The sequence below is a fragment of the Aquila chrysaetos genome, chromosome Z (assembly GCF_900496995.4).
Source record: "Aquila chrysaetos chrysaetos chromosome Z, bAquChr1.4, whole genome shotgun sequence".
NCBI classification, from domain to species: Eukaryota; Metazoa; Chordata; class Aves; order Accipitriformes; family Accipitridae; genus Aquila; species Aquila chrysaetos.
The window spans coordinates 45,718,076-45,744,412 of NC_044030.1; the positions used below are offsets into that span (position 1 = coordinate 45,718,076).

The 26,337-nt window shown below is 37.0% G+C and overlaps 1 protein-coding gene across 1 annotated transcript in view; it reads left to right on the plus strand.

The window, feature by feature from the left end:
- Positions 1-25,168, plus strand: part of LOC115337124 (guanine nucleotide-binding protein subunit alpha-14) — a 92,332-nt gene extending 67,164 nt beyond the window's left edge. Inside the window, exons 3-7 of the mRNA XM_030005169.2 lie at positions 16,812-16,966; positions 19,315-19,443; positions 21,076-21,205; positions 22,554-22,707; positions 23,709-25,168. Of these exons, the coding sequence (XP_029861029.1) occupies positions 16,812-16,966; positions 19,315-19,443; positions 21,076-21,205; positions 22,554-22,707; positions 23,709-23,899 (759 nt within the window). The 3' untranslated portion in view covers positions 23,900-25,168. The remainder of the gene's footprint in view (positions 1-16,811; positions 16,967-19,314; positions 19,444-21,075; positions 21,206-22,553; positions 22,708-23,708) is intronic.
- The last annotated feature ends 1,169 nt before the right edge of the window (positions 25,169-26,337 follow it).

The following is a 26,337-nucleotide window of genomic DNA, read 5'->3' on the forward strand; positions in this document are numbered from 1 at the left end:
ATTTGATGAAGCTGTTATACATCTTAATGAAACACACTTAAAAGTAACTGTCCACAATTCAAAACCATTTCTGCAAATAGTTTGTATCCTGTAAGTACATTAATAAGGCTGCAAGAGAGTGGATTCTTGAGCTGTGGTGTGGCCTGTCAAGTACTTAAAAAAAAGTCCAGCTGTTTTAAAAAAAAATAAAAAGCAACCTGTAGAGAGTGGTAGGTGAATGTTATATGTCATTATTAAGTACTGAGTGATTATGGAGATGCAGCACTGTGTCCTGAAAGGAATGGGTGGAACTGTATTATATTTGCCTCTTTTGTTCCTGTAGCATGTTGCAGAAACTTAAGGTGGCCAGAAATCATATTTTCTCCAGATACTCTTAACATGGAGTCACCAAGAACATGAGGTAATTCTTGTTATTTTCAAGTTTGACATTCATATGTGTCTTAAGAATGAGACAATATGTGATTTCATTCAAGGTACCTGCTGATGGCATATGCTGTCATGTATTTTCTTTATTCAGGTCAGGATTTGTGGTGTCAGAAGTTCACCAGGGATGGAAAACTGTGTATAGAAACCAGCTGACACAATCTCATTCCAGAAAAGCAATTTGTTTTCAAGAAGGGCTTAATTTATTGGCAGTCTTGGTACTTCAGATGTGCAGAGACAAAGCTGCTGCTTTGCCTAGAGCTGTTTGAGAAGAGACAAGTAATAGTTCTTATTTTTCATGTATATTACGTTTTTATGACACAGTCCTGGGAAAGCAAGACATTTTTTCTTTTGAGATGCTCCTGGTTCTATCATAAAGTCGAAATCATCTGCATCTTGTCTCCAGCTGCCTGGGAGGCAGAACCTCTATACATTAATTTAAGAAGTTGGAGCTAGAATGCAGGAACACCAGATTGCTCAATTCTTGCAATTTTGGCGTACTGTAAATATCCAGAATTGTTGTTCATAATTATTCACTGCATAACTTCCTTTGCACAATGCATTCTCATTCTCTATAATACAAGAATTTTCTGTTTCTGAGAGGTTGAGATATTTTTTGGTAGAACTGCAGGAATAAATGAGAGGAAATTAATCTTGCAGTTTCAGTGTTTACTCCCTCAGAACTTTGCTATCTTAATAGGTGGAAAATTTTTTTTTTGCGGGGGTGAGGGGGAATCTGGTGAACTTACACCAAACTGTAGAGATTAAACATCCATATTCTTGTCTTTTTTTCCCCTTCTTTTTCTTTTTTTTTTTTTTTTCTTTTTGTGTGTGTGTGTGCATATGTGTGTCTTTGGTTGGTTGGAGAATCTCTTTGTGACCCCAGTAGCTCTTACATATGTAGTAGTCATATCTTCAAAAACTTACTATGTCAGTTTTGCCCTACACCTGCCAGTTTCTACTGCAAAAAATCCAGTGTTTTAAATCTGTGCACTTCAGAAGTAAGAAACTTTATGCAAGTTCTGTCTGAAAATTTGTTTTCTTGGACTAGTAGTTGAATTTGTTGCTTTGCCAGAAGATCATTCTATTTCATCTTAATGCTTGCATTTTGATTTGTTTTCTTTCCTGACTCTGAATTCACTAATTGAGACTTCCTCAGCCTAGGAAATCTCAAAGTAGTCTGTATCAACAGGAGTCCCACCTCTTCTACCACGTGAAAGGTTTGCTCTACACACAGGGCTGTACAGAACAGAGATGCAGGCTTTTGGCTCTGTGAACCTCATTACTTCCAAGGAAGGAAACCAAGGCATGGGTGAATTTCCTATTCTTAGCCAGCTGCATTTTTGTGTTTTGTTTTGATTTGAGATCAATGTTATCTAATCACAACTTTTTGCCCTGAATTTGCTTCCTTCCTTTCAGGAATCTACACATATTGTACCTCCAGAGAACTTTATTCATGCTTTTCCTGAATCACTATAAATCTGAAAGAACTCCATTACAGTCACTGGTGGAATATGTGTATAAACCAACCAAATAGCAAAATCCCCAATAACTTTCTGCCTAATTTGAACACATATAAAGTGAGTATCATTATTTAGAAACTCTTTTTTTCTTTGTGGAACTTGTTTTTTAATGTATTGTGACTAATTCATGAGGTTTTTCTATTGTTTTATAAGGCTGGAATAAATCTAGTAAGTATTAAGTCTGGTTTCTTAAGCAAGAAGTATTCTGTGATCATGCTATGTGCATGGCTGCCTTTCTTCACCCCTTGTAACTTTTAAACCCATTGACATGTGTCAGCCAAAGTTGCAGAGGAGAGAGATCTCAAGGATAATTAGGTTCTGGCAGGTTTTGTGATAGAGGTAGCTGGATAAAGGAGAAAATTGTTGCAAATATATTGCTGTAGGAAAAGGAGGTGGCAAGAAAGTATTGGGCAGAAAAAGATATACAAGGTGTGTGCACTTGTGCCTGACCACTGAAGAAGTATGAACGCTGCATCGCTGCAGAACTCAGAGGCACATTTTGTTAGCTTTTGTGTGCTTGGAGGTATTCCTCTGATTTAACCTTTGAAACAATGATAGAGATTAATTCACATCTTCACACTAAACTTGGTTGCCTTTCCTCATAATATATTGTGAGTAAATCAGAAGCTATGTACAGGATTAGCTGGATTAAAGCGGTAGCCCAAATTAGTCTATGTTCCAGGATTAGTTAATCAGAATTATTTATTCAGAAAAAGAGACAATTTCTGTTATGGATATATATTTGTGTATCATTTGAAGGGGATGAAAATTGTTTTATTCTTTTTTTTTTAAGCACTGTCTGGAAATGGAGATAGAGAAGTAATCTTGTTAATTTACTATGCCAGTTGACTTAATAGTGGTATGTTACTGCGTTACTTACTGTAAATGGTTGTTCTAGGCTATTCTTTTTATTAGGATTTGAAACAGCACTGACTGAAATCTGTGTAACTGCTAGAATGTAGTAGGTCCAGTGTAAGTACAGGAAAAGTAAGAGTAAGGAATATCAGAATGTGTTCACTTTTTACAATTTCTTTCTTTTTCTGATTTGCTGGAAGCCATACTTACCCAAACAAATCCTGAAGGAAAATAAGATAAAGTTATTTCTAAATAAATCTAGTAAAAACAGGATACAGACATATGAAATGGATTCTTTTTATCATCATTTTAGTATAAGTGACTGAATTAAACTATAGATTTTTGGCATCACAGACAAGTAGACAAATTTTCCTGAATAGAACCTGTTCCTCAAATAAGTGTCATATTCTTGACATAATCTCTGCTCAAAATCATTGGAAAGGGAGTAACTGGAAAACAGAGAATAGACTATCTGGGGTTGTCAGAGAAGTTTGTGAGACTAAAGACTAAGAAGCGAACATCTCAAATATTTATGTGCAATATTAGTAGAGAATATTAGTGGAGTGCCCACATGTGAAAATACAATGGCATTGTATGGTAAATTGTGACCTTTCAAGAAAATTTACTTTTTCACTTCTTCTCTTCTTGTAAAAGCTTCATGCTCTTGAAAAAGAATATGGTATTATCAAATGAATTACTTCTATCTTTTGTCTATTTCTCTTCCCAATAATCTGGTAACTTCTCTACTTCTGATCACATCTGTATCAAAGAGGGAATAATTTTTTTAAAAATTGAGCAATTCAGCTAAGTTGAAATCTAATTAACTGATATGTAGTCAGATTTTCTCTTGATATCTCCACATTTTCACTGTTACAACAGATCAGCAGCAGGGTAAAACTAACCTGACTCAAAGAGAATGTCTTGTGAGAATGCCAGTATTTGCCATTTGTGAATGATAGGAAACGCCCTTGCTGTGCTGTTTCAGTCCTATTGCATGTAGTGCTGACTAGGCCAGAAAATGATGAAAACCCAACAGAACTGAGATTTGTTAAACGTAGGCTGAGGAATTGCATAGCAGTCAAGTGTTATTTCTGAGACCTGGTAGAAGATTAAAAACGCCAAATTCTCCATAAAGAAGCATGATAAGCAATCCCATAAGTCCACTTAATGAAATTAGGGGGACTAGCTAAATAAAAGAAAGGAGAAATGGGGTGATTGTATATGGGGTGTATCAAAGCCTGAATAAATGGTGCAGAAATCTATTTGATATCTCAATGCTTAGATTTCTGAGGTTATAAATAATGAGGTTGCACTAAATGACATGAAGTATTTTATAAAATAGGCTCATTTAAACAATTTTGGTTTTACTTGGACAAATATGGTAGGCTGTATTTAGGAACAAAGAATGTTGATCTGACTATATTCAAAAAAGAATTAGGAATAAGAGTAGATAACTGGTTGAATATGATGTTCTTATATATTGCTGTAACAGAGAGAGACACCTCATTTTTGTATATACAATGAGGGGAAACACAAGCTGCAGGGAGAAGGTATTACCTGGCTAAGTGGTCATCTAAACTGTTATGCTTCTACAGAAAACTAGCTTTCAGTTCTGCTGCTAACACAGGAATTAAAAAAAGATTTGAAGGATTGATCTAATTATACAGAGCACACCTTGTTTGTGTACTGCTTGTTATATACTGATTGAGGAAATGCAATTAGTTTGTCCTACTAGAATAACAGAGCAAATCTGAACTGCTTTGACCTCACTAATTGCTTCTCTGTCACTTTAAGTAGTCACATAAAAGTAGAATAACTTATATAAAGAACTTGTGTATCAAGCTGAAATTATTAGCATGAGCACTAAAATGATTGCTGTTGTTACCTGATAGGAAATCAGGCTTAGGTAAGTATGCATGCTTTTAGAGGAAAAACCTGACATGTGAGCGAAGTGTGCTTTTATGAAGAAAGCTAACCAAACCAAACAAACTCCCCCTCAGTATATTTTAAATTTTGTGATTGATTGTGAGTACTAATTTTTAGGTTAGTTACAATGTGCTGGTTTATTAAGAGCACAAACATTGCCTGTTAGTCCTTATTTAATGTATCTGAGAAATTTTCCCCACCCACAAACCTGAAAACACAGGGATGGAGTTTGTCAAATGCATTTCTCACACAATATAGAATCATTTAGGTTGGAAAAGACCTGTGAGATCATCAAGTCCAACCATTAACCTAACACTGCCAAGTCCACCACTAAACCATGTCCCTAAGCGCTACATCTACACGCCTTATAAATACCTCTAGAGATGATCACTCAACCACTTTCCTGGGCAGCCTGTTCCCATGCTTGACAACCCTTTCGGTGAAGACATTTTTCCTAATATCCAATCCAAACATCTCCTGGCACAACTTGAGGCCGTTTCCTCCCGTCCTACTGCTTGTTACTTGGGAGAAGAGACCATTAACCACCTTACTACAACCTCCTTTCAGGTAGTTGTAGAGAGCGATAAGGTCTCCCTTCAGCCTCCTTTTCTCCAGACTGAACAGCCCCAGTTCCCTCAGCCGCTCCTCATAAGACTTGTGCTCTAGACTCTTCATCAGCTTCGTTGCCCTTCTCTGGACATGCTCCAGCACCTCAATGACTTTCCTGTAGTGAGGGGCCCAAAACTGAACACAGCACTCGAGGTGCGGCCTCACCAGTGCCGAGTACAGGGGGACGATCACTTCCCTGCTCCTGCTGGCCATGCTATTTCTGGTACAGGCCAGGGTGCTACTGGCCTTCCTGGCCACCTGGGCACACTGCTGGCTCACATTCAGGCACCTGTTGACCAACACCCCCCAGGTCTTTTTCCACCAGGCAGCTTTCCAGCCACTCTTCCCCAAGCCTGTAGCGCTGCATGGGGTTGTTGTGACCCAAGTGCAGGACCCGGCACTTGGCCTTGTTGATCCTCATACAGTTGGCCTTGGCCCATCAATCCAGCCTGTCCAGATCCTTCTGTAGAGCCTTCCTGCCTTCAAGCAGATCAACACTCCTGCCCACCTTGGTGTCAGCTGCAAACTTAGTGAGGGTGCACACGATCCCCTTGTCCAGATCATTGATAAAGATATTAAACAGAACTGGCCGCAGTATTGAGCCCTGTATATATCATAGCTGAATACCAATCCTGACCTCGTTTGAGTATGTTGCTTACAGTTACTACACGGTTTAGTTAGTCCAGACACCTTTTGAAAGCAAATCTTATTTGGTACCAGAGTTGCTATTGCCAGCTCATTGCTAATACTTACGTTAAATAAATACATTGAGTAAAATATGAAAGAATTTAGTCTATTTGGTTGTTCTTGTTCTTAGAAAGGCAAATGAAAAATTTTGTTTCCATGACTCTTTGTAATGTCAGAAAGGTTACCCAAAATTGTCAATACGTTTGTGAAACAATTCTCCAGTAGGCATCAGCTAAAAATACTGTACAAAGTGACTAATCACACAACTGATTTTTTACATATATATCTGTCCACATGAAAGTGTGATTAATAATCACAGGCAAACATACCCAGATAGCCAGGATATAGGGTAGATTTCCTTGGTTTTACTTCTAGAAAGATGACGAGAGGTCTGAGCATCTTTTTTAGTGATTTTTAAACTAAGTAACAAAGCCAAACTAAGATATGTGTTGTTCTGAGGCACATATTTACTTGTTCATGTTTAGTCTTACCTCTAGAAAGGTTTTATTTTTCCCTGTGTACCCTTAACTTACTTCCAAGAATGTTGGTGTCACAATCCAAAGATGGGACATAAAAAACTAAAAAAGACTTGGAAGTCTTAACCCCTCTAATTCCAATGATCACAGATTAAAGAAATAGTGTGGGTTTGTAACATCTTGTTTTGATCAATCATAAAATATCAGATATTAAGGATCTGAATGGTCTAGGAAAAGCTATTACTAGTTGATATTCCATTTGAAAAAAAAAAAGTAAGAACAATCTCTAAAGAGAAGAAATTTCTTTTTTTCATATTTGGAAAGAGCCTCAAGAGTCCATTTATCTATGTCCCCCTCCACAGCAATATCAGCTCCATTGCTTTAAATCTTGATATTCATGTAACTTGTTCTTAAAGATCTCCAGTAATGCAAACTGCTTTGCACGCTCTTTTCCAGGGTTTATCATCATCATTTTGTCGTATACACTATGATCAGAGAGAAAGGTTATTTCCTCCTCTACTGCAATGACAGCAGCTCTCCTTTTCTTTCTTTTTTTTTTTAAAGGCAGTTAATGTCTTTTCTCATATTTGGATTAAATAACTATGCCCTTTTATCTGTTGCTGCTTTTATTTTGTCCCTTGGACACTCTGATAGTCCACAACACTCTTGAAGTGTGTGTTCAGAAGCAAAAGTAATATGTCACTTGTGGTCTTGTCATATTAAACAGAATGTAGGTTGTAAGGGGCTCTTGTGCCTTTCATACATCTCATGTGTTCGCATACATCTCCCTGTGTTTTTTTTATTTTGTTTTGGAAGACTGTATTTCTAATTTTTATTCAGCTTGTCAGTTTCTTCAACTTCCAGATCATTGTTTGCAAAATTTCTTGGTTGTCTTTGTGCTTGAAAGAAATTTCCAGGAAAATTGCTAGTAGTTGCATAGAGAAGTAGCCATGGCAAGTAGTCCATTGGACCCTTCTGTTGCAGCCAGAACCTGGAACCTAGGACATGGTGTGTCAGAGTAAAAGACACTTTCAGAAGGGACTCACCAAAAACTAACATCTTTGGTTCCCTCCTGTGAGTGGTGGTTACGAATCTCAAAGACTTCATGCTATGCAGATTGTCTGTATTGGTCTTGAAAGTTGTATTTCTGCTGGTGAGATAAATATTGCCAAGGAATGGGAAAAATAATTTTAACGAAACTAGCAATATCTTATTTTTAAGAAACAAAAACTTGGCCCACTGTGTAAGCCCTGAGAAAAATTACACATGCTCTTAACTTTGAACTTGATAGCATTACTAGCATGCTGAAAATGAAGCTTCTGCTTAATCTTACAAACAAGATTTCAGTGATTATGTACATTAACAGGAAGCAATGTTGAATTTGAAAGTCTGCATTCTGTGTCCAGCAAGACTGAAGATTTTAACACTGCATACATTTTCTGTGACGATGAAAAGGAAAAGTTAACATGTGTAAAACCCACTTAGATTAACAGACCACTAGAAAATTTTGTTAGATGAGAGGCATTTTAGTTCCTTGGTAGAGGGGCGGTTTCTCCTTCTAGGCTCCTCTTCTTTCAAAATAAAGGAAAAAAAAGTGCAATATTTTTTTCCATGTCAATATATGCTAGCTACTAAATGCTTTAATAAAAGGGAGAATCGCCCCCCACACCCCTTTTATAAAACCATGCTGTGGGTTAGTAAATGTGGGGAAGAATATACATTCAGCTCACTTGCACACAGTCCTCTCAAACCATTCCTGATGGCAAATAATGGCAATGTATAGCCAGGAAAGAAAGAAAACAAAAAAATCATAAAATATTAAAGTCACTATTTCAAATGGAGATTATTAAATCAAGCTGTGACCCAAATATTTTTGCAGGGTGCCACACAATGATCTCTGTCCTCTACAGAGTGGAAAAATGAACCAAGAAATAAAGGATGTCACTTGATTATACCTGGGGATCTTATATTGATAGTTTTTGTTTCTCCCCCCCTGTAAACTAGAAGTGTTGGAAAATGAGGTTTGGAAGCCATAAATTATGTATATGTGTACCCGTGTGTTTATATTTGTACCTGTGTGTTTATATGCATAGTTCTGTATTTATATGTATACCTGCTTACTTTTAGTCCATGTGTATATTGCATGTAATACTGCAGAAACAACTCTTGTGTTTGAAGTTGACCAACATTTACAGATCCATGGATGCACTCTCACACATAATTTAACAAAAGTCAAATACAAAAAGATTAAATGCAAACTGTTTCATTTTGTGAAGAAGAAAACAAACATTTTGTGATTCTCTTACTTTTTTTTTTAAGGGTAATCCATTAAATTTTATGTAAGACCTGACTGTGAGGTCCTGTTTTCAATCAGGTCTTTGCCAAAAATTTTGTGTTGGCAATTACAATCTGGGTGGTGGTTTGGCCTGGTATTTTTACAGTTGCACTGCTTAGTTTGCTTTGCTTACTGCTAGCTGGCGTGCTGTTTACTATTCCTGCTGTTATCAGAGATGAGGGGACTAACTTAGAGAAAAAATTTACTACAGCCTATGGGTGAAAGACAGAATGGGCTCAGTAAGGAAGATACAATCAAAGCTCATGGTAAGTGGCTGGTGCACAACCAGGATGGTATCAATTCATTATTTTAATTTGCAAAAATTTAATCTTCAGCTTAATCTGCTGTTCCTACCCAGTTATCCAGACTATGACCAGATACCTTTTCATAGCCATAGAACAATACACTATTAAAACTGAATAATGAGAGACTGCAAAATAAGCAATATTTCTTTATCTTTAGAATATAATGTCCTAACTCTAAATGCTTGAGTCATTTAGTTCCCCTGCTCTTTTCACCTTCTTTAATTTTCCTCTTCCAAAATATTCTTTCACTTAGAAATTAAACCAACCTTCATATACTTAATGTTTGTCTCTTCCTCTGAGGGTAATTGGGAGGTACTGGCAATAGCAGCAATGTATATGTTTTATGTACAGCTCAGCCAGTTGTTAGCTTCCTTTTCCTTAGTTTTAAGGGTTTATATTCAGTTCCTCCTGTCCCCAAAATATGTAAACAAAGCACTCATAGGTAATTGTGTAGTTAATTTTAGAAGTCTTTTAGTGTGTACTTTTCCTCAGTAATAGAGGTTGAGATATGAAAAATACTGTTCCTCAACCAGAGGAGCTATATGCAGTGCTTTTAATTCAGCAAAACTTAGTAGCCTTGCTGGTACCAAAAGGAGATTGACTTAAGAATTTCGGTCTGCATTTGGGCTTGCATTTCGTTCCAATTCAAAGAATTTTCAGAACAGCAACAACAAGCCAACAGAATTGAAATTCACATAACTTCTATTTGTTAATCAGTAACTTCTACTAAACTTATATATGACCTGAATAGCAGCTTCCTATCCCTATTGTAGTGAATTATAAAGTCTTAGGGGGTTTTGTGGTTTTTTTCCCCCTGTTTTATGATTTCTCTTTTTATTTCTTTAGAAACAAACACACCCTATTCCTTATGTCAAATTAGCTGATGGGACTGTTTCAAAAAATGAGAAAAAAATTAATGCAAACGTGGTTTTAGTAAAACACAATGATTTCCAAAATATATTACATTATACTCCCCAGAAGTTCAATTTAATCCATGGTATGGATTAAACAATGGTATGAAGAAGAGGCAAGTATTTATTTGCATATTTCTACATATCCTATAGTGAGATATAACCTGTATTTCAGTGGCACTGTAAAAGTAAAAATGGTTAGAGATGTTAAAACAAGTTCAGTGATGCTCACAAACTTCCTATTCACATAATAAGAAAACTTGAACTCCTGCTGTAGCTAAGTATCTCTTGATAAACAATATTTTTCTGAAGCGGTATACACCCCTAACTGGCTGTTCTTGTAACCTCCCAATATGGAATAATTACCTTGTGTCCCTTCCTGTGATCCTCTGTTTGCTGTGAAGAACCTGCTATATCTTCCAAGTACAACTTTTATTGGAGCATTCTGTAGTTTGTTTTGCCCAGCCAAATGAGGAAGGACCTGGGGTATGAAAGTGAAGTGCAAAGACCATAAAATATAAGTGCTTAGAAAAAGAGGAGCACCATTAGTTCTCACAGCACTTTTAAAAAATAACTACACCTTCGGTAGTTGTTGCTCCAAACCAGACTGCTCTTCTCAGAAAGCTTTTAAAGGAGTAATAACCTAGGTTATGGGAGAAGAAATAATATGTGTATAAATTCAGGCCTTGTAAATATAAAGAGCTTCATAAGGTAACACATAGAGCCATTTCTGGGTTCTATTTAACATTTAGCTTCCTAAGGAACAGGACAGAGCTGCAAGGTATCAAATCAAATATAATTTTTTTCCAAGTGTGGAGATTCAGACCCTCCAAAAAGAAGCTCTACTGAAATAATCAGTTCTATGCATTGCATGTAACAGCTGGAGATAGTATTTATTCATACAGTTAGAAAAATGACAGTTCTTGCTTGTGGTGTTACCCATTTATTGTTTGGCAAAGATTTGTCCTTACTACAAGTTGCATTTAATATTATACTCATTCAGCTAGCATTTGTGCATGTTTCTTGGCACTTTCACAAAAGGTGAGAAAGCTGCTTTTACCCAGTGGTATTACCATGTGAAGTGAAAAACGCATATTCAAGACCCCTCCTGATTATTTTGTTTCTTTTTAGTGTATCTTTTTGATGAAAACAGATTAGCAATTGAACCTTGAAGTGTTGCTTGTTATACATCATCGGTTGCCCTTTAATTGCAGAATTAAGTTTTATTTCCAGTAGAGAATAATGTAATAGATTTTTAAGAGACTAATAGATTTTTAGTATTCTAAGCAGCTTAGACACAGGTTTCGAATGTATTTGCCAAACAATTTTGCCACTGTCTTTGTTATATATGATCAGTTTTCTTACCAGGATCATTCCAGGGGTTTTTTGGTTTTGTTTTGTGGTGTGTGTTTAGTTTTTTTTTAAAATGGAATAAGTATATTCTCCTACTTCTATTGTATTCAAAATTATTTACCCTTATTTTATCATCTGTATTCTTTTCTCCACCTGCACCATGTCATCAGGAAGCAGAAGTCTACTTAAAACAAATCAACCTGAAGTAAGGTAGCTTCAGAATAGGGATTTTGAATAGAAGAATGTTACAGCGCTTTTAATGTCACTTTTGCTCTTCCTGCTTATACTGTGTTTAGAGAGACCATAATGTGCTATACATATTTTAATTGAGTGAATTCTGGAACTCATCTGTTGCTTCTATTTCATTAAAAAAAAATTTTATGCCAATAACTGATGTTAACATGTGGTTGTGCTGTTTTGCATTTCCCCTCTTTCTTCCTTGGTCTGGTCTGTAATGATTGTAGATTTGTTTTGTTTTGCTTTGTTTTCTTCTCATGTTAGTGAGCCCTTTGAGTTCTTTCTGTAAAGCACCTACTGCTTGTGTATTACAATGCTGCATATTTCCACACATGTCTTGGCCTAACTTCTTAGTAGTAAAAGTAAGAATTCTATAGAATTCCACTCTTGCTTTGAAGGAAATGAAAACTAAATTTCTAGTGTTCTTCTGAGTTGCAGAGGAAGGTTTTAAAATATGACCCTGTGGACTTGAAACACTGAGGTCCACTTCGTGCCAAAATCCCATTATAAAGTTTCATGATATTTAAACTACTGTTGTGGTATGCAGTTGGCAATGCAAAAAGATATTTGTTAAAATGTAAACTTATATTATTACTAAGTGTTGATACGATTTAATAACCCTTTTCTATAATTCTTAGTGGTGGGGTTCTACAGCAAAATAATAAAAGCCCTGTGAGGCATCTTACATCACCCCAGTTACCCTTTATAGTGTTTAATCAGAAAGAAAAAGGACATTTGAGCATTTTATCAGTTGTCAAACTAGCTTAAAGTGCTATGGCTGGTTAGAAAATTCATTTAGCTTTCAAGGTTTGTGACAGATTCAAGGGCCGCTTATTTGCAATAATCAGCAGAAATCCATCAGTGGGTTAGATACAATTGAAAAAAAAAGAAAGTCCTGATTAGCAGAGCTGGTTCTTATTATGTTATGGAAGAGCTGTGTATAGAGTTTGGGGACTGACTTACTTCATTTTGCCATGGCTTACAGATTTTCAGTTCAGTTGTGATTAGCATTTGTGTTGACCATGACTACAATACAGAAATCTGTAACTACACTATAGCTAATATCAATGTTTGACAATCAGGTTACTTAAAACTAGATGTAAAACAAACAAACCATTTCCAATTATAATCCTATTTTACATTGATATGTTTTATCATGTCAACACAAGTTTGTAGAAAAATCGTTTACCTCAATCATTACAGTAGTCAGAGGCTGAAATAGGTGGCATTGCTCTGGTTGTTACTTATCATGAATGTTTGCTGTTAGTAGTAAATTGTCACACAGATGCACACATGTGCACACACTCAAACAAAACCCTGCAACACCTGCCTTTTAGTTATAATGCTGGTATTTCCCAGTACAAAAAATACAGGACTCTCCTGCTGCCCAGTTTGAACGACTTTCTGCTGGTTCTAAGGACATCTTAGTGTGTTTCAAGTTTAATCCCCTTTTCCATCAGATCCTGGCTGGGTTATTGTACCACAGACTCCTAAGATTACTCATTACTAATTTATCCTGAAGACTGCATTTTAAGGAAACTGGAATTTTCTGTATCTTGCTTTCATGTCTTATTATCCACCCATAATTCATACCAAAGGTATTTTTTATTAGTAACATGCCTGTTTACTGAGGATGAGGAAGACATGATGTGTTGTGGTTTAACCCCAGGCAGCAACTAAGCACCACGCAGCTGCTCACTCACTTCCCCCCACCCAATCAGAAAAAAAAGGTAAAACTCATGGGCTGAGATAAAGACAGTTTAGTAGGACAGAAAAGAAGAAAATAATAAAGATAATGATGATGACGATAATAAAATGACAATAATAATAATAAAATAATCAGAACATACAAAACAAGTGATGCACAATGCAATTGCTCACCACTCGCCAACCAATGCCCAGTTTGTTCCAAAGCAGCGATCCACCCCCCCTTGCCAAGTCCCCCCAGTTTATATACTAGACATGACATCACATGGTATGGAATACCCCTTTGGCCAGTTTGGGTCAGCTGTCCCGGCTGTTTCCCATCCCAACTTCTTGTGCCCCTCCAGCTTTCTCGCTGGCTGGGCATGAGAAGCTGGAAAATCCTTGACTTTAGACTAAACACTACTTAGCAACAACTGAAAACATCAGTGTTATCAACATTCTTCTCATACTGAACCCAAACCATAACACTATACCAGCTACTAGGAAGACAATTAACTCTATCCCAGCTGAAACCAAGACAGAATGGAATGATACTAAAATCACTTGGTGTTTTAAGTAATTCTTCACTTCATTGTAGGATTTGTTTCCTTTGAATGACGGGCATGAGACTAGCTGTCAGTATTGAACTCTAGTTGTTATATACTATGAAAATAAATATTAATCTGAATTACTTTCTGAAAAAGGATTTTTCCTGATGGCACTTGGCCGCATAAGGGGACTGGCGTTTGCAGATGTAGACACACAATATTTGTTTTCACAAGGACCTGATACCAAAGCTGGTTTTGCAGCTACAATTACATGAAGTCCTCTTACATACATGCAAAATTTTAGCATGGAATAAAGCCCGAGGCAATCCCAGTCAAAATGCCGTGATGGCTATTTGTATGTCAGTGCCCATTCTTTAGAAAACAGTATCTGTTCTGTGACGTTAGTGAATTGAATTAAGAGTTACTCATAATCCAAATTATTCTGCATGTCTTTCACCAGATAAGATTGAAAATAGGGAGAAAAGTTACTCCCAGGACACATGGTCTCTAATCTCTTGCCTCATACACAGTGCCTGAATACAGTACAAATGACAGGTAAAGATCTTCCTACATTGTTCTAGATCAGCATGAACATTTGATGCAATAGTTACAGAACAGTAAAATTTATTCAATAGACAATATTAGTTGTCTTGCTAAAATAGTTAGGCTGTGTAAAATTAAGGTAGAAAAAAATATGGATTATATTATATCTGTAAGAAATCTACAAGAAATACCAACAGGAATGTTTATACCATGATGCATTTTAAACTATTATACATTGGTTACCAATTTACAGTGTAGCAGTAATTAGAAAAGTCATGTTGAACGCTTTCAGCTACTATTTAAAAAAAAAATAGTTTTAATAAAAATTAGAAGACTTGGCATTTGGCTTTGTGTAACAGAATACCTGTAAAATCAAAGATCATTCCAATTATGGAGAATTTGCCCAGGCATTATGACTGCATTGTAAATCTTTAATATGAAAACTCGGAAGAGTAGTATATTCACCACATTTTGGAGACTTACAATATTTAAAATTAATTTGAACTGAGGAACGAGAAATTGCTTTTGAGGCATTAACCTCTATGTTACATAGTTTTGCAGTTGCCCATGATAACTTAAAAGACCCCATAACTACAAAAGCCCTGTTTTCTGACTAATCTTTATCTCTAGATTAACAGGTCTATCAGTAATGCAATTTTTCCAGTTCAGACCCAAGAATTCACTGCCCTGGATTCAAACCAGATCTGTATACAGCATTACTATTTGTGACTTAAATAAGAGGTCAAGAAGAAACCTTATTCCATTTTTGAAGAGGATGTAAGTTAAAACCTAGATGATATCTAGCAATGTACTGGAAAAGGTGTTGACAAACTGAATTTACAGCAACCAATTTGTTATATTCCAAATGCTAAATAAGTCAATTTATTTCAATATTAAATGCATTTTACAACAGTACTTTTCCAGACCATTAAAGGTATTAGCAAACATCAGTGTATACCCAGTTGAACAGTTACAGAAGAGAACACTTCTAATTGTAGAATGGTTTGGGTTGGAAGGGACCTTTAAAGCTCATCTAGTCCAACTCCCTTACCATGGGAAGGGACATCTTTCACTAGGTCAGGTTGGTCAAAGTCCCATCCAACTTGACCTTCAACACTTCCAGGAATGAGGCATCCACAGCTTTTCTGGGCAACCTGTTCCAGTGTCTCACCACCCTCATCAAAAAAATTCTCCCTTATGTCCAAGCTAGAATCCACCCTCTTTCAGTTTAAAACCACTGCCCCTTGTCCTGTCACTACAGACCCTGGTAAAAAGTCTCTCTCCATCTTTCTTATAAGCCCCCTTTGTATATTGAAAGGCTGCAATAAAGTCTCCCCAGAGCCTTCTGTCCCCCAGGCTGAGCAACCCCAACTCTCTCAGCTTTTCTGCATAGGAGAGGCGTTCCATCCCTGTGATCCTTTTGTGACTGTCCTGTGGACCTGCTCCAACAGGTCCATGTCCTTCCTGTACTGAGGACCACAGAGCTTAGTGCAGTACTCCAGGTGGGATCTTACCAGAGCAGAGTAGAGGGGCAGAATCACCTCCCTCCACCTGCTGGTCATGCTTCTTTTGATGCAGCCCAGGATAGGGTTGGCTTTCTGGGCTGCGAGCGCACATTGCCAGCTTAGGTCCATCTTTTCATCCACCAGTATCCCCAAGTCCTTCTCCACAGGGCTGCTCTCAATCCCTTCATCCCCCAGCCTGTTTGCACAGGTCCACATCTCAAGACTGTCAAGGCTGCCCTGAATGACATCCCTTCCCTCAAGTTTATCAACTGCACAACTTGCTGCAGAATAATAGACTCTTTCATATGCCTTAAAAGCAAAACTTACATTTATCTTTGCAATACCTCTTAACGCAGAGAGCAAAGAAAAATTATTTCTTTCCATAGAGTAATTCCTTGGCTGTATCTCACTGAGATAGGCATTATAACAGAAAATGGCTTGTAGGAATTTGGTCCCTGCTTGATGACTGTTTATGCTAGGTCAGCCTCTGGTTTGTCCTGAAAAAAAAACCAAACCAACAAACCAACCAGAAGTATTTGTCCTAAAGAAAGTATCAAGAATTTTAGAAACATTACCACTGTTATAAATTAGTATTAAAATTTAGTGAGCTTAAAAATAGTAGGTTTAGACCTCCTTCTGACCTTTGTCAAGGTCCCCTTTTAAAAAGAAAAATCACACCTGGATGACAGCAAGCAAGACTAACTTGGTTAAAACATTCAGTAGCAGTCATCTGACTTGAAAAATTAAATGCATTCAAGGATTAAACCTGCTTATTTTCTCCTAGGTTCCCGATGCTTAGTCTCACTGATGGAAGAGTGTAATAAAGAAAGGGGAGACCGCATACCAACGGCAATCCTTTCTCACAATATGTAATCATTTAATTGATTAGGAGAGTGCTCAGATGATCAAAGAAGTGGAAGTAGATAAAGTGACAGTGCTTGAAAGAAAACAAGTTGAAGCAATCAAGAAGCTCTGGGAAGACCCAGGAATTCAAGAATGCTACGACAGACGGAGGGAGTACCAGCTCTCAGACTCTGCTAAGTAGTAAGTACACTGAGAATTACAAGAACAAGCCAGACTTAATGAAGTTAATTATAGAATCATTGGAAAAGACCCATAAGATCATCAAGTCCAACCATTAACCTAACACTGCCAAGTCCACCACTAAACCCTGCCCCTAAGCACTACATCTACACGTCTTTTAAATACCTCCAGGGATGGTGACTCAACCACTTCCCTGGGCAGCCTGTTCCCATGCTTGACAACCCTTTCGGTGAAGACATTTTTCCTAATATCCAATCCAAACATCTCCTGGCACAACTTGAGGCCATTTCTTCCCGTCCTACTGCTTGTTACTTGGGAGAAGAGACCATTAACCACCTTACTACAACCTCCTTTCAGGTAGTTGTAGAGAGCGATAAGGTCTCCCTTCAGCCTCCTTTTCTCCAGACTGAACAGCCCCAGTTCCCTCAGCCGCTCCTCATAAGACTTGTGCTCTAGACTCTTCATCAGCTTCGTTGCCCTTCTCTGGACATGCTCCAGCACCTCAATGACTTTCCTGTAGTGAGGGGCCCCAAACTGAACACAGTACTCGAGGTGCGGCCTCGTCATTGCCAAGTACAGGGGAACAACCACTTCTCTGCTCCTGCTGGCCACACTATTTCTGGTACAGGCCAGGGTGCTGCTGGCTTACTTGGCCACCTGGGCACACTGCTGGCTCATAATGAAGAGATAGGTTCACTCAGATTTTATTAGTTATACCTGTGTCTCTGTTGGCCTGTGGTACACAACAAATTTTAAGCTGCAGTGATGAAACAAACTAATTTCAGGCTTTCTGAACATACTGGAACCATCATCCCTCCCAGTTCTGAGGTCAACACAGCTGGTACATAACTGAGTTTCCCTTGGGGGAAATAATGAAAAACAGCTGTACAAAATATATTGACAACAAGCGGGCCCACCAGACAGTTCAGTTAATGAAAAGCTTAGAACATAAATAAGAAAGAAGACAAGTCTCTCCCCCAGTTTTCAAAGAATTTAATTGTGAAAAAATGATTGTGTCATGGGAACAGAAAATTTACATTTCTGTTTCTGTCAAAGTTGAGAAGTAACAGGGTTAAATTTCAGCAAGGAACATTTAAATTAGGCATTTATGGTAAAATTTAACCCTGAGTGGTTACACATAGGCAATCTGTTCCTGTATGTTAAGCATTACCAGTTCTTGACAGATGTTTGTCTGTCTTGTTCTTAAATAATCCTACGTTGGAGAAGAAGGACGCCACTTAATGGTCTACTGTAGCTTCATTTTCTAAGAAAGCTACAATTGAAAAAGAGTTTTATTTTAAATTTTATTAAATCTTCCTTGTAGTGTTAATTACAATGGAAGTCTCAATAACACTCTGCTGCATTGCTGGAGAGGAAGAATTTTCTTATTCTTAAGAGAAATCTTTTCTGAGTAAGTGATAACATTAAGCGTGAGAATTTTTTATTTTGGAGCCCAAGTGTGAGGGATGTTTGGGCACCAAAGGGAGAATACATCGACACCCTCCCTCTTCCACCATAGAAAAAGTGTGGAATTAGTGCTTAAATAAAGGAAGGTTTGTGCTACAGCCGTGTTGTATGATTGGGACTACACCTTACACTTTTTGTATGCCTTGTTAGGATTTTGACTGATCTAATGTTGCCTTCTAGTGGTGGGAAGATAGATTGCAGAGAGGAATACCAGGCGTCTTGCTCACACACTGCTCATTTGTTGAGGCACAGGAATATCACCCTAGAATTTAATCCCAGCCACGAAAAGCGCAACAGTCTTGTGAAACTAAAGAGGATAAAGTTAAGAATGACTGCATAAGCACACGAGAAATTAAATGCAACATCTTTTATATTAAAAATGTATAAGTTTGAAGCATTCATGTTTGCAGTGCTTTCCATTAATTACATTTTGAATTCTGTCCATCAACCTTTCACAGTTGTGTCTAATATTAGCATCATGGATGAAGTGACAGGGGATAAAGTACTGTTGGTGAACATTATGGCTAGGACTGATATTTATATTTGTGTTCAAATCTTAATTCTGGTGTTTATTTTGGGGTAATAGGAAAGAATATTCAAATAAAATTCATCATTTTGGGTGTGGGTGATTGTCTAAAGAACATTCAGGCATCATCTCTTTTGATTACTATTATTCTGTAGGAAATGTACATCGAGGTCTCAGTTCAAGTAAAGGGGTTTATTGTTTTATGCCAGCAATAATTGCACTAAGGCCATGCACAACTGAATTTCTGTTTAGCTGCTTTTATGGGAATAATTCTGTGATGGCTGGTTCATACTTTGGTTTTGAATCTCTGTAATTAATTTATTATATTGTTTCTGTTGTATATTTAACTTTTCAGTTATCTTACTGACCTTGATCGTATTGCTACTCCCTCATTTGTGCCAACTCAGCAAGATATTCTTAGAGTCCGAGTGCCAACTACAGGAATTATTGAGTATCCTTTTGATTTAGAAAATATTATATTTAGGTAAGACTGCCTATCAAATGATTCAGTATACAATTATGAAAGTAGTTGTTGCAACTTTACTTCTAAGGTCCTTTAAGCTTTTGCATTCAATGACTGTTTTTACATGTTTCCAGCAGTCTCCAAAGTTCATATAGTAACTTGAGTGGCATTTCAAAACATTCCTTTTGAAACTCACATTACATAAAAACAGCTTTTCAATTCAAGCAGCCCAATTACCATGTATGCTGAACGATTAGTTTAATTTAAAGCCTTGGATGGGGGAGGTGCAGAGGAAAGGTATTTGTGGTAACATGAGTGCTCATATTGGCATGTAGTTTAATTCCATTTAGAGCCAACAGTTTCTGCCTCCTGACTGCAACTGTTTGAAAGAGAGGGCCCTAATAGATATGCTAAAGCCTTCAAGTGAGTTTACAACTTTCAGTTAGATAAAGTTAGGGAAGGGAGTTGGAGACACCAAGGGAAGGAGAAGGAAAAAAAGAAAGTGGAGGGTCACAACTGTAGATACTTCTATCCTTCCTGCCATGTAATATACAAAAAAAAAAAAAAAAAAAAAAATTATGTTCAGTGGAATTGAGAGAAACAAACATCTCAAAGTTGAAAGAAAGTCTGAGAAGCACCTTAAAATTCTCTTATCTGCTACTAGACAAGCTATTGCAACAGGTGGGGTTACTGATTTTCTAAGGGAAAGCATTTTCTTTTATTTGAAAATTGCAGAATTCACACTAGCATAGTAGCATAGATGTTCTTCCACAAAACCACCCACTGCATCATTAACAAACCCCTGCCTGCAGTTACTACACAGAACCAGAATCCACTCTGATAACACTTGGTCAAACCAGCCTAACTGTGATTTTGTTGTTTGTTTGTTTTTTCCTGGAAAATGGAATGTTCTAGGGAACACTTTGACCTGGATAAAATGTGAGGGACTTACTGAACTGTCTGCAAAACCACAGGAATTTGATGTGAAACTAAGATATTTGTGAGCATTTTGATTGTTTTGAGTAGTGAGATATGACTAAGCTGGGTTTTTTTGCAGGGGCCAAGGGAGATTTTGGAGCGAGTGTGGACACAGCCAGGCAGACGACCTGAACTAACAAAGGACATATTTCATGCCATATAATGTCATACTTAGTGATAAATTGAAAAGAGGGGGCTTTATGGAGGTTGGCCATCTTTTTCTCAGGAACTGGTTGGGCATCGGTCTACACATGGGAGGTGGTGAGTGATTGCTTTTGCATCACTTGTTTTGTTTTCTTTATCTCTTGTGCCACTTATCCTTCACTTATTAATCAATTATTATTATTTCTTAATCTCAACCCCCAAGTTTTCTTGCTTTTACTGTTTCTTTCCTCTGCCCCTGTCTACCCATGGGGCGGGGGGTGGATAGTGAGCAAGCAGCTGTGTTGTGCTTCGCTACCCACTGGGATTAACCCACAAGACTAAAGAACAGTGAAAGTTGTAGCACTACAGCAAGTGAATCAAGTTTAAATATTGAACAGAACATACAGTGTTAAGATATATTTTTCACAGTTCAAGCTTATCTCAGGTAGGCGATCTATCGTGAGGCCTTTAGAGTTACTTTAAGTATCTTATGAAAATGACTAACACATTGACTGTATTTCTGTTTAACAGGATGATGGATGTAGGTGGCCAAAGGTCAGAAAGAAGGAAGTGGATCCATTGTTTTGAAAGTGTTACATCCGTCATTTTCTTAGTTGCATTAAGTGAATATGATCAAGTATTGGCAGAATGTGACAATGAGGTAAGGAGTGGGAGCATATAAGGTACAGAAAAAGATGTGTGCTTTTTAAGAAACACAGCATTCACGTGTGTCCATAAAAGCATTTGCAAATACTAGAATTACATTAAGAAGCTGATCAAGCAGTCCTGAAGTTGTATTAAATTAGCAGCCTGCCTGTAAAAGTGAACTCTACCTTAAAAGACAAAACATGATTTAAAATGTTTTAAATCACTTAAGCCATGTCAAATGTTTAAGAATGAGTATCAGCAACATCTCTAAGCAAGTAAAACTACCTCACTCACCTGTAATTAGGTTTTTTGTTTGTTTGTTTTTTAAGTCTCTGATGTTTCAGAATTAACCTTTGCGTTAATTAAAGAAAATTAAAACAAAATAACTTAAAATTTACCTCCTTCCCAAGGTTAGAAAACCTAAGATGAGTTCTCTCATCTGTTCTAGAGTGCCGTAATCCGCAGTAGCCAGATGTTGTAGAGAAGGATGCAAAAAAAATAGTAGGCAATTAGGGAAAAGCATATTAGTGGAACTGCATTACTTTTGGTAGTGGTTTCTATACATCCTGCAGTATGAGGACTTCTTCAAATGTCCTTCAGAAATACTTAATACCATTTGAACCTTGAAGTCCCAAAGCCCTTTCAGATCACTTTCTCAAGTTCTATTTGAAATGTGAAAAGCATACCCTACTTAACTTGCTCAAGTGTCACAACATCCATTGTAGTTGCGATAACAGTTTTCAATGCATCTCAATGCACGAACAACTTCAGTAAATGTAATTTTCTTTTTCCTTCCACTATCTTGAACATTTTATTATGCTTGCTTTGGATGTTAGGAAATAAATAACAAACTGACTGCCCTCACAAGCTTATCCCCAGGAACTCCAAACAGCAGTCTCTGAATGTGGTGTTCCTTACATCTCTCTTGAAATGGGACAGACACTATTACCAGTATATAGGAGTACATATGTTCTTGTCCTTTAGCTATATTACAGTATGTTAATATCAGATACTTAAACAGATACACCCTGCTTCAGCTCTCACTGTCAGGTCAGAAGAGGCTTTTGTAGAGCAGCAGTCCATGGCTGCTCACTAACTCATACAAGAATTCAAATAATTTCTATTATTAAGGCTTACCTTGATTTCACATACCATCATGACATTCATAGCAGTGATCAAAAACCCAGTAAATAAGAGGATATAGACCAAGAAGAGTAATGAACCACCAGTGCATTGCAATTGCACTTAATAAAAGTAATATTTTTTTAAAAGCTTTCAAAAAACCTTTATGATGTCTGGCTGATGTGATTTGTATATGCTACTGTCTAGAGAATGTAACTTCATGTTAATTTTTGTTGTAGAATCGAATGGAAGAAAGCAAGGCCTTATTTAAAACTATCATTACATACCCCTGGTTTCTGAATTCTTCAGTCATTTTGTTTTTAAATAAAAAAGATCTTCTAGAAGAGAAGATCATGTATTCCCATCTAATTAGTTACTTTCCAGAATACACAGGTAAGCATTTATCCCACAGTATCTTCACAAAGCTAAAAGTCATATTTAAACCAGTCAGTTTTTCCTCATTAAATTGAACATAGAAAGTGGAATTATGCAATATATTTGATATCTATGCTTTTCTACTCTATCCTGTAAAGTACAAACTTAAGTTACTCAGTTTTACTGGAACTGTTTTTTTTTTTACTGGAGCATTGTGGACAGAGTCTTAAGAGATATATTGCAGCCGTTCTGTTACTATTAGAGTAGCACAATCACTATTTATTTATGTGAATAAGCACCTTCTTCATCTTCGATCTCAAAAGACAAGATAGGAGGGGAACTTGGCGAACACGGCTTTTAATCCAACTCTTTATATAGTAAAAACCCATAGTATAGTTTTGCATTCATTATTATGACTTGTTATCTATATAAAAGTCCGAACTTAAAAAGCAGCCTGAATAACTTTCCTTAACATTACTTATACTTAGTCACCAAAAGAATGATGAAAATTATCACGTATTCCATTACCTAATACAGTACTATATTCTGCAAGACATGTATCATGTTGAATCCTACAATTAATAATGAAAAGAGTTATTATGATTTAATAGCTACAGAAAAAACACACATCCCTTTCTTGGCCAAAGAGAATCCTGTTTACTTTGTGTGTTTTAGAAAATTTAATTTCTCTCATGGTCTTTGACATACTACATTAATGTAGCAACCTATTAATATATGCTGGGTAATTTCAGTTGCATAGGTTTTTATAAAAAATTACTTCAACCTGTAATGTTTATGGTTGAAAAAAGCATATTCCACACATTTTAGAAAGCAGTGTTGCAACAGCTTTTGCTCCACTAATATATGAATGAGAAAATACCAACAAATGAGTATGCCTTTATGGTGATTTGACATTTAAATATGAAATTAGCCTGTTAAGATACTGTCCATATCACTATGTTTCTTCCTTGACCCATAGCTTTTAACTGTTCAAAACCACTAACTGTGCTTTTGAGTAGGACCTAAACAAGACGTCAAAGCTGCCAGAGACTTCATTTTGAAGCTGTATCAGGATCAGAATCCAGACAAGGAGAAAGTAATCTATTCCCACTTCACTTGTGCCACAGACACAGAAAATATTAGTTTTGTCTTCGCTGCTGTCAAGGACACGATCCTGCAACTAAACCTGAGGGAGTTCAATCTGGTTTAAAGAAAAAAACATGGCTGCAGCCACAGAGTGTGGCTTACTCATAGCACAGCCTGTGTTGGTTAAAAAAAAAGTGTCTTTTTAAATACCATTTACAGAAATGGGAGAAGGATTTATATTTACTGAAGAAGTATGGATTGAGAGAACTTTAAAGAATGAGTTTCAAAGTTTACTTTTCAAGCTATACATTTAAAATATTGTGTTCATATTTCCCATGTTAGTTTTGTCTATGAGTTATTTTTTGACTGCTGGGGGAATTAAGTATATTTAGAAGAGTGTACATAACTACATTGCTGTCCAGCTAGTATTTTCTTAAGATTTTTTTTTTATTTAGCATTTACAATCATAGCTTATAAAATTTCAAACAGCAATGCCTTAAAAATGACATGTTAGTGTTATTTTAGTGTGCTAGACAGTTTTATATGCTTGTTCTAAGCAATGTAGTTGAAAGACTTAGGGTAAATCTATTATACTTTTTAGAAGTATCTCTCAGTAGCCTTGATAGGCCAAACCTGTTAATGTTCTAGGAATCATTACAAAAGATTAGTTAGTGGTGACCCTCGCATATCACTGCCTTTTTGTTCAAGTGCCTTACAATAATAAACTGCCTTTCACAGTTAAGGAATGACAGATTAAGATCTTGTAGGCAGTCCATGGAATTTACTCTTTTCTGAAGGGGAAAAGCATTTCCCAAACAGCAAGGCGTTTAGCAAACATTCTCAGCATTCACTACCACTGGAGCTCAGAGATCATCCACAGATGCTTACAATAAACCAGGCCTTAAATTCCTCCAAGTCACTAACATAACTTGCTTTTTGCACTTTGCATTTTCCTGTTGTTGAGCTTCACAGGTAGTTTTGCATGGATTAGACAGCAGTAAATCCTCTCCTCTAGAAGATTTCCAGCCATTTTCTCATCTCCGCTCCCTGCCCAACTACAAGCCTCTCCACTGAAGATGAGAGCACCACTAATAGCTCAGTCAATTCTCCTTCACTGGGTCAAAAATTCTCAGACAAAATAATAAAGACATCAGGGCAATCTTGAAAACCTTTTTTACCCATGCAAAATCCATGGTGATCATGGGCACTTGATCAGCTAACCCAGCAACACTAGTAAGGACAGTGTATTAGTAGAATAGTCTTATTAGCAGTAATTCAGCCCAAAAGATACGCTGAGGTTCTCCTGTATTATTTAAATACATGAAAATTCCTTTTTTCCAAGGAGAAATATTATAGCAATGGTTTTTACTACCGTCATAAAATTGCAATTTTAATGCAGCACAGAAAAAAATCATAAAATTGCAATTTTAATGCAGCACAGAAAAGAATTCAAGTTATATTGATTTTTCAGCTTGAAGAGTGCTTCTGTGTTTTCAACCAGGTTGCTAGCTGTCACAGTTCAGTCCTGTGAAAAAGCACACCCTGACATTTCACTGCCCATAAAAAAATGTTTACTGTTTCACATATTAAACAGCACAGTTCCCTTTTGTCCAGCAGTACAGAAAAAGTAAAGTCTGTCTGGAGCTGGTTTTGGTTGCTAAGTAAAAACCAGCTCATAATATTTGATGCATTTGTTCTTTCTTTAGTATTGGAACAAGCAGTAGAAGCCCATTCTTAACTGCTTTAACGTTTTTCTGCGAGGGAAGGACACTGACCTGTATGTTGTGCCCATAATAATGAATGGCAGTAATCCACACTGAGGGAACAGTGCAGTACACCCTGGGGTGAGGTACAGGGTACAGTGCCACTTGCTGAACAAGAAGCAGCCAAGGGGTAGTGACAGAAAGCACGGAATAAAACAGCATGTCTATGTGTGCCATCTCTGTCCCTGGCATATCATCTCTACCCTCCAAGCACTAGCATGACAAGTCCTCAGACCTCCTGTCCTAAACACTGTTGCTCAAAAGATAGTTCAACAGCATTTCTTGTCAAAAAAATCTGTAGATATTGGAGTTTTACAGTACTTACTTAAGAACTTCCAGTCACGTGAAAAAGACGATGACAAAAATACTTTTTCTAGGGCAGCAGATTTGATGGAGCAAAGCATATAAAATGCCCAAATGCTTGAACTACTTGATCCAGTTTTGAGCCCCCTGGGAAGAAGTTCTAGAAAAACGTCTGTTTAAACTCTTAGCTGTTTTGTATCTTGAGTCAAGATTTGCCGTCTCTGTGAAGAGCACATTGGCATCATGAATTTGGAAGCCTGGCTTTGCTGGAGTACAAGCTTTGCAGATTGTGAGACAGTTACCATTTTACAGGACCCATCAGTACAAGAATGCTTTTCTTTCACACTTCACAACCAACATTTAAAAACATTCATGAGGGCAGTTACAAACTGCACATAGTTCTCGATCTGCTTGATGCAACAAGGAATAAAAACCCACAAAGATAAAAAAAACACGGACACCAACTTCCTTGGCAGAAATTACAGATAAATTGATC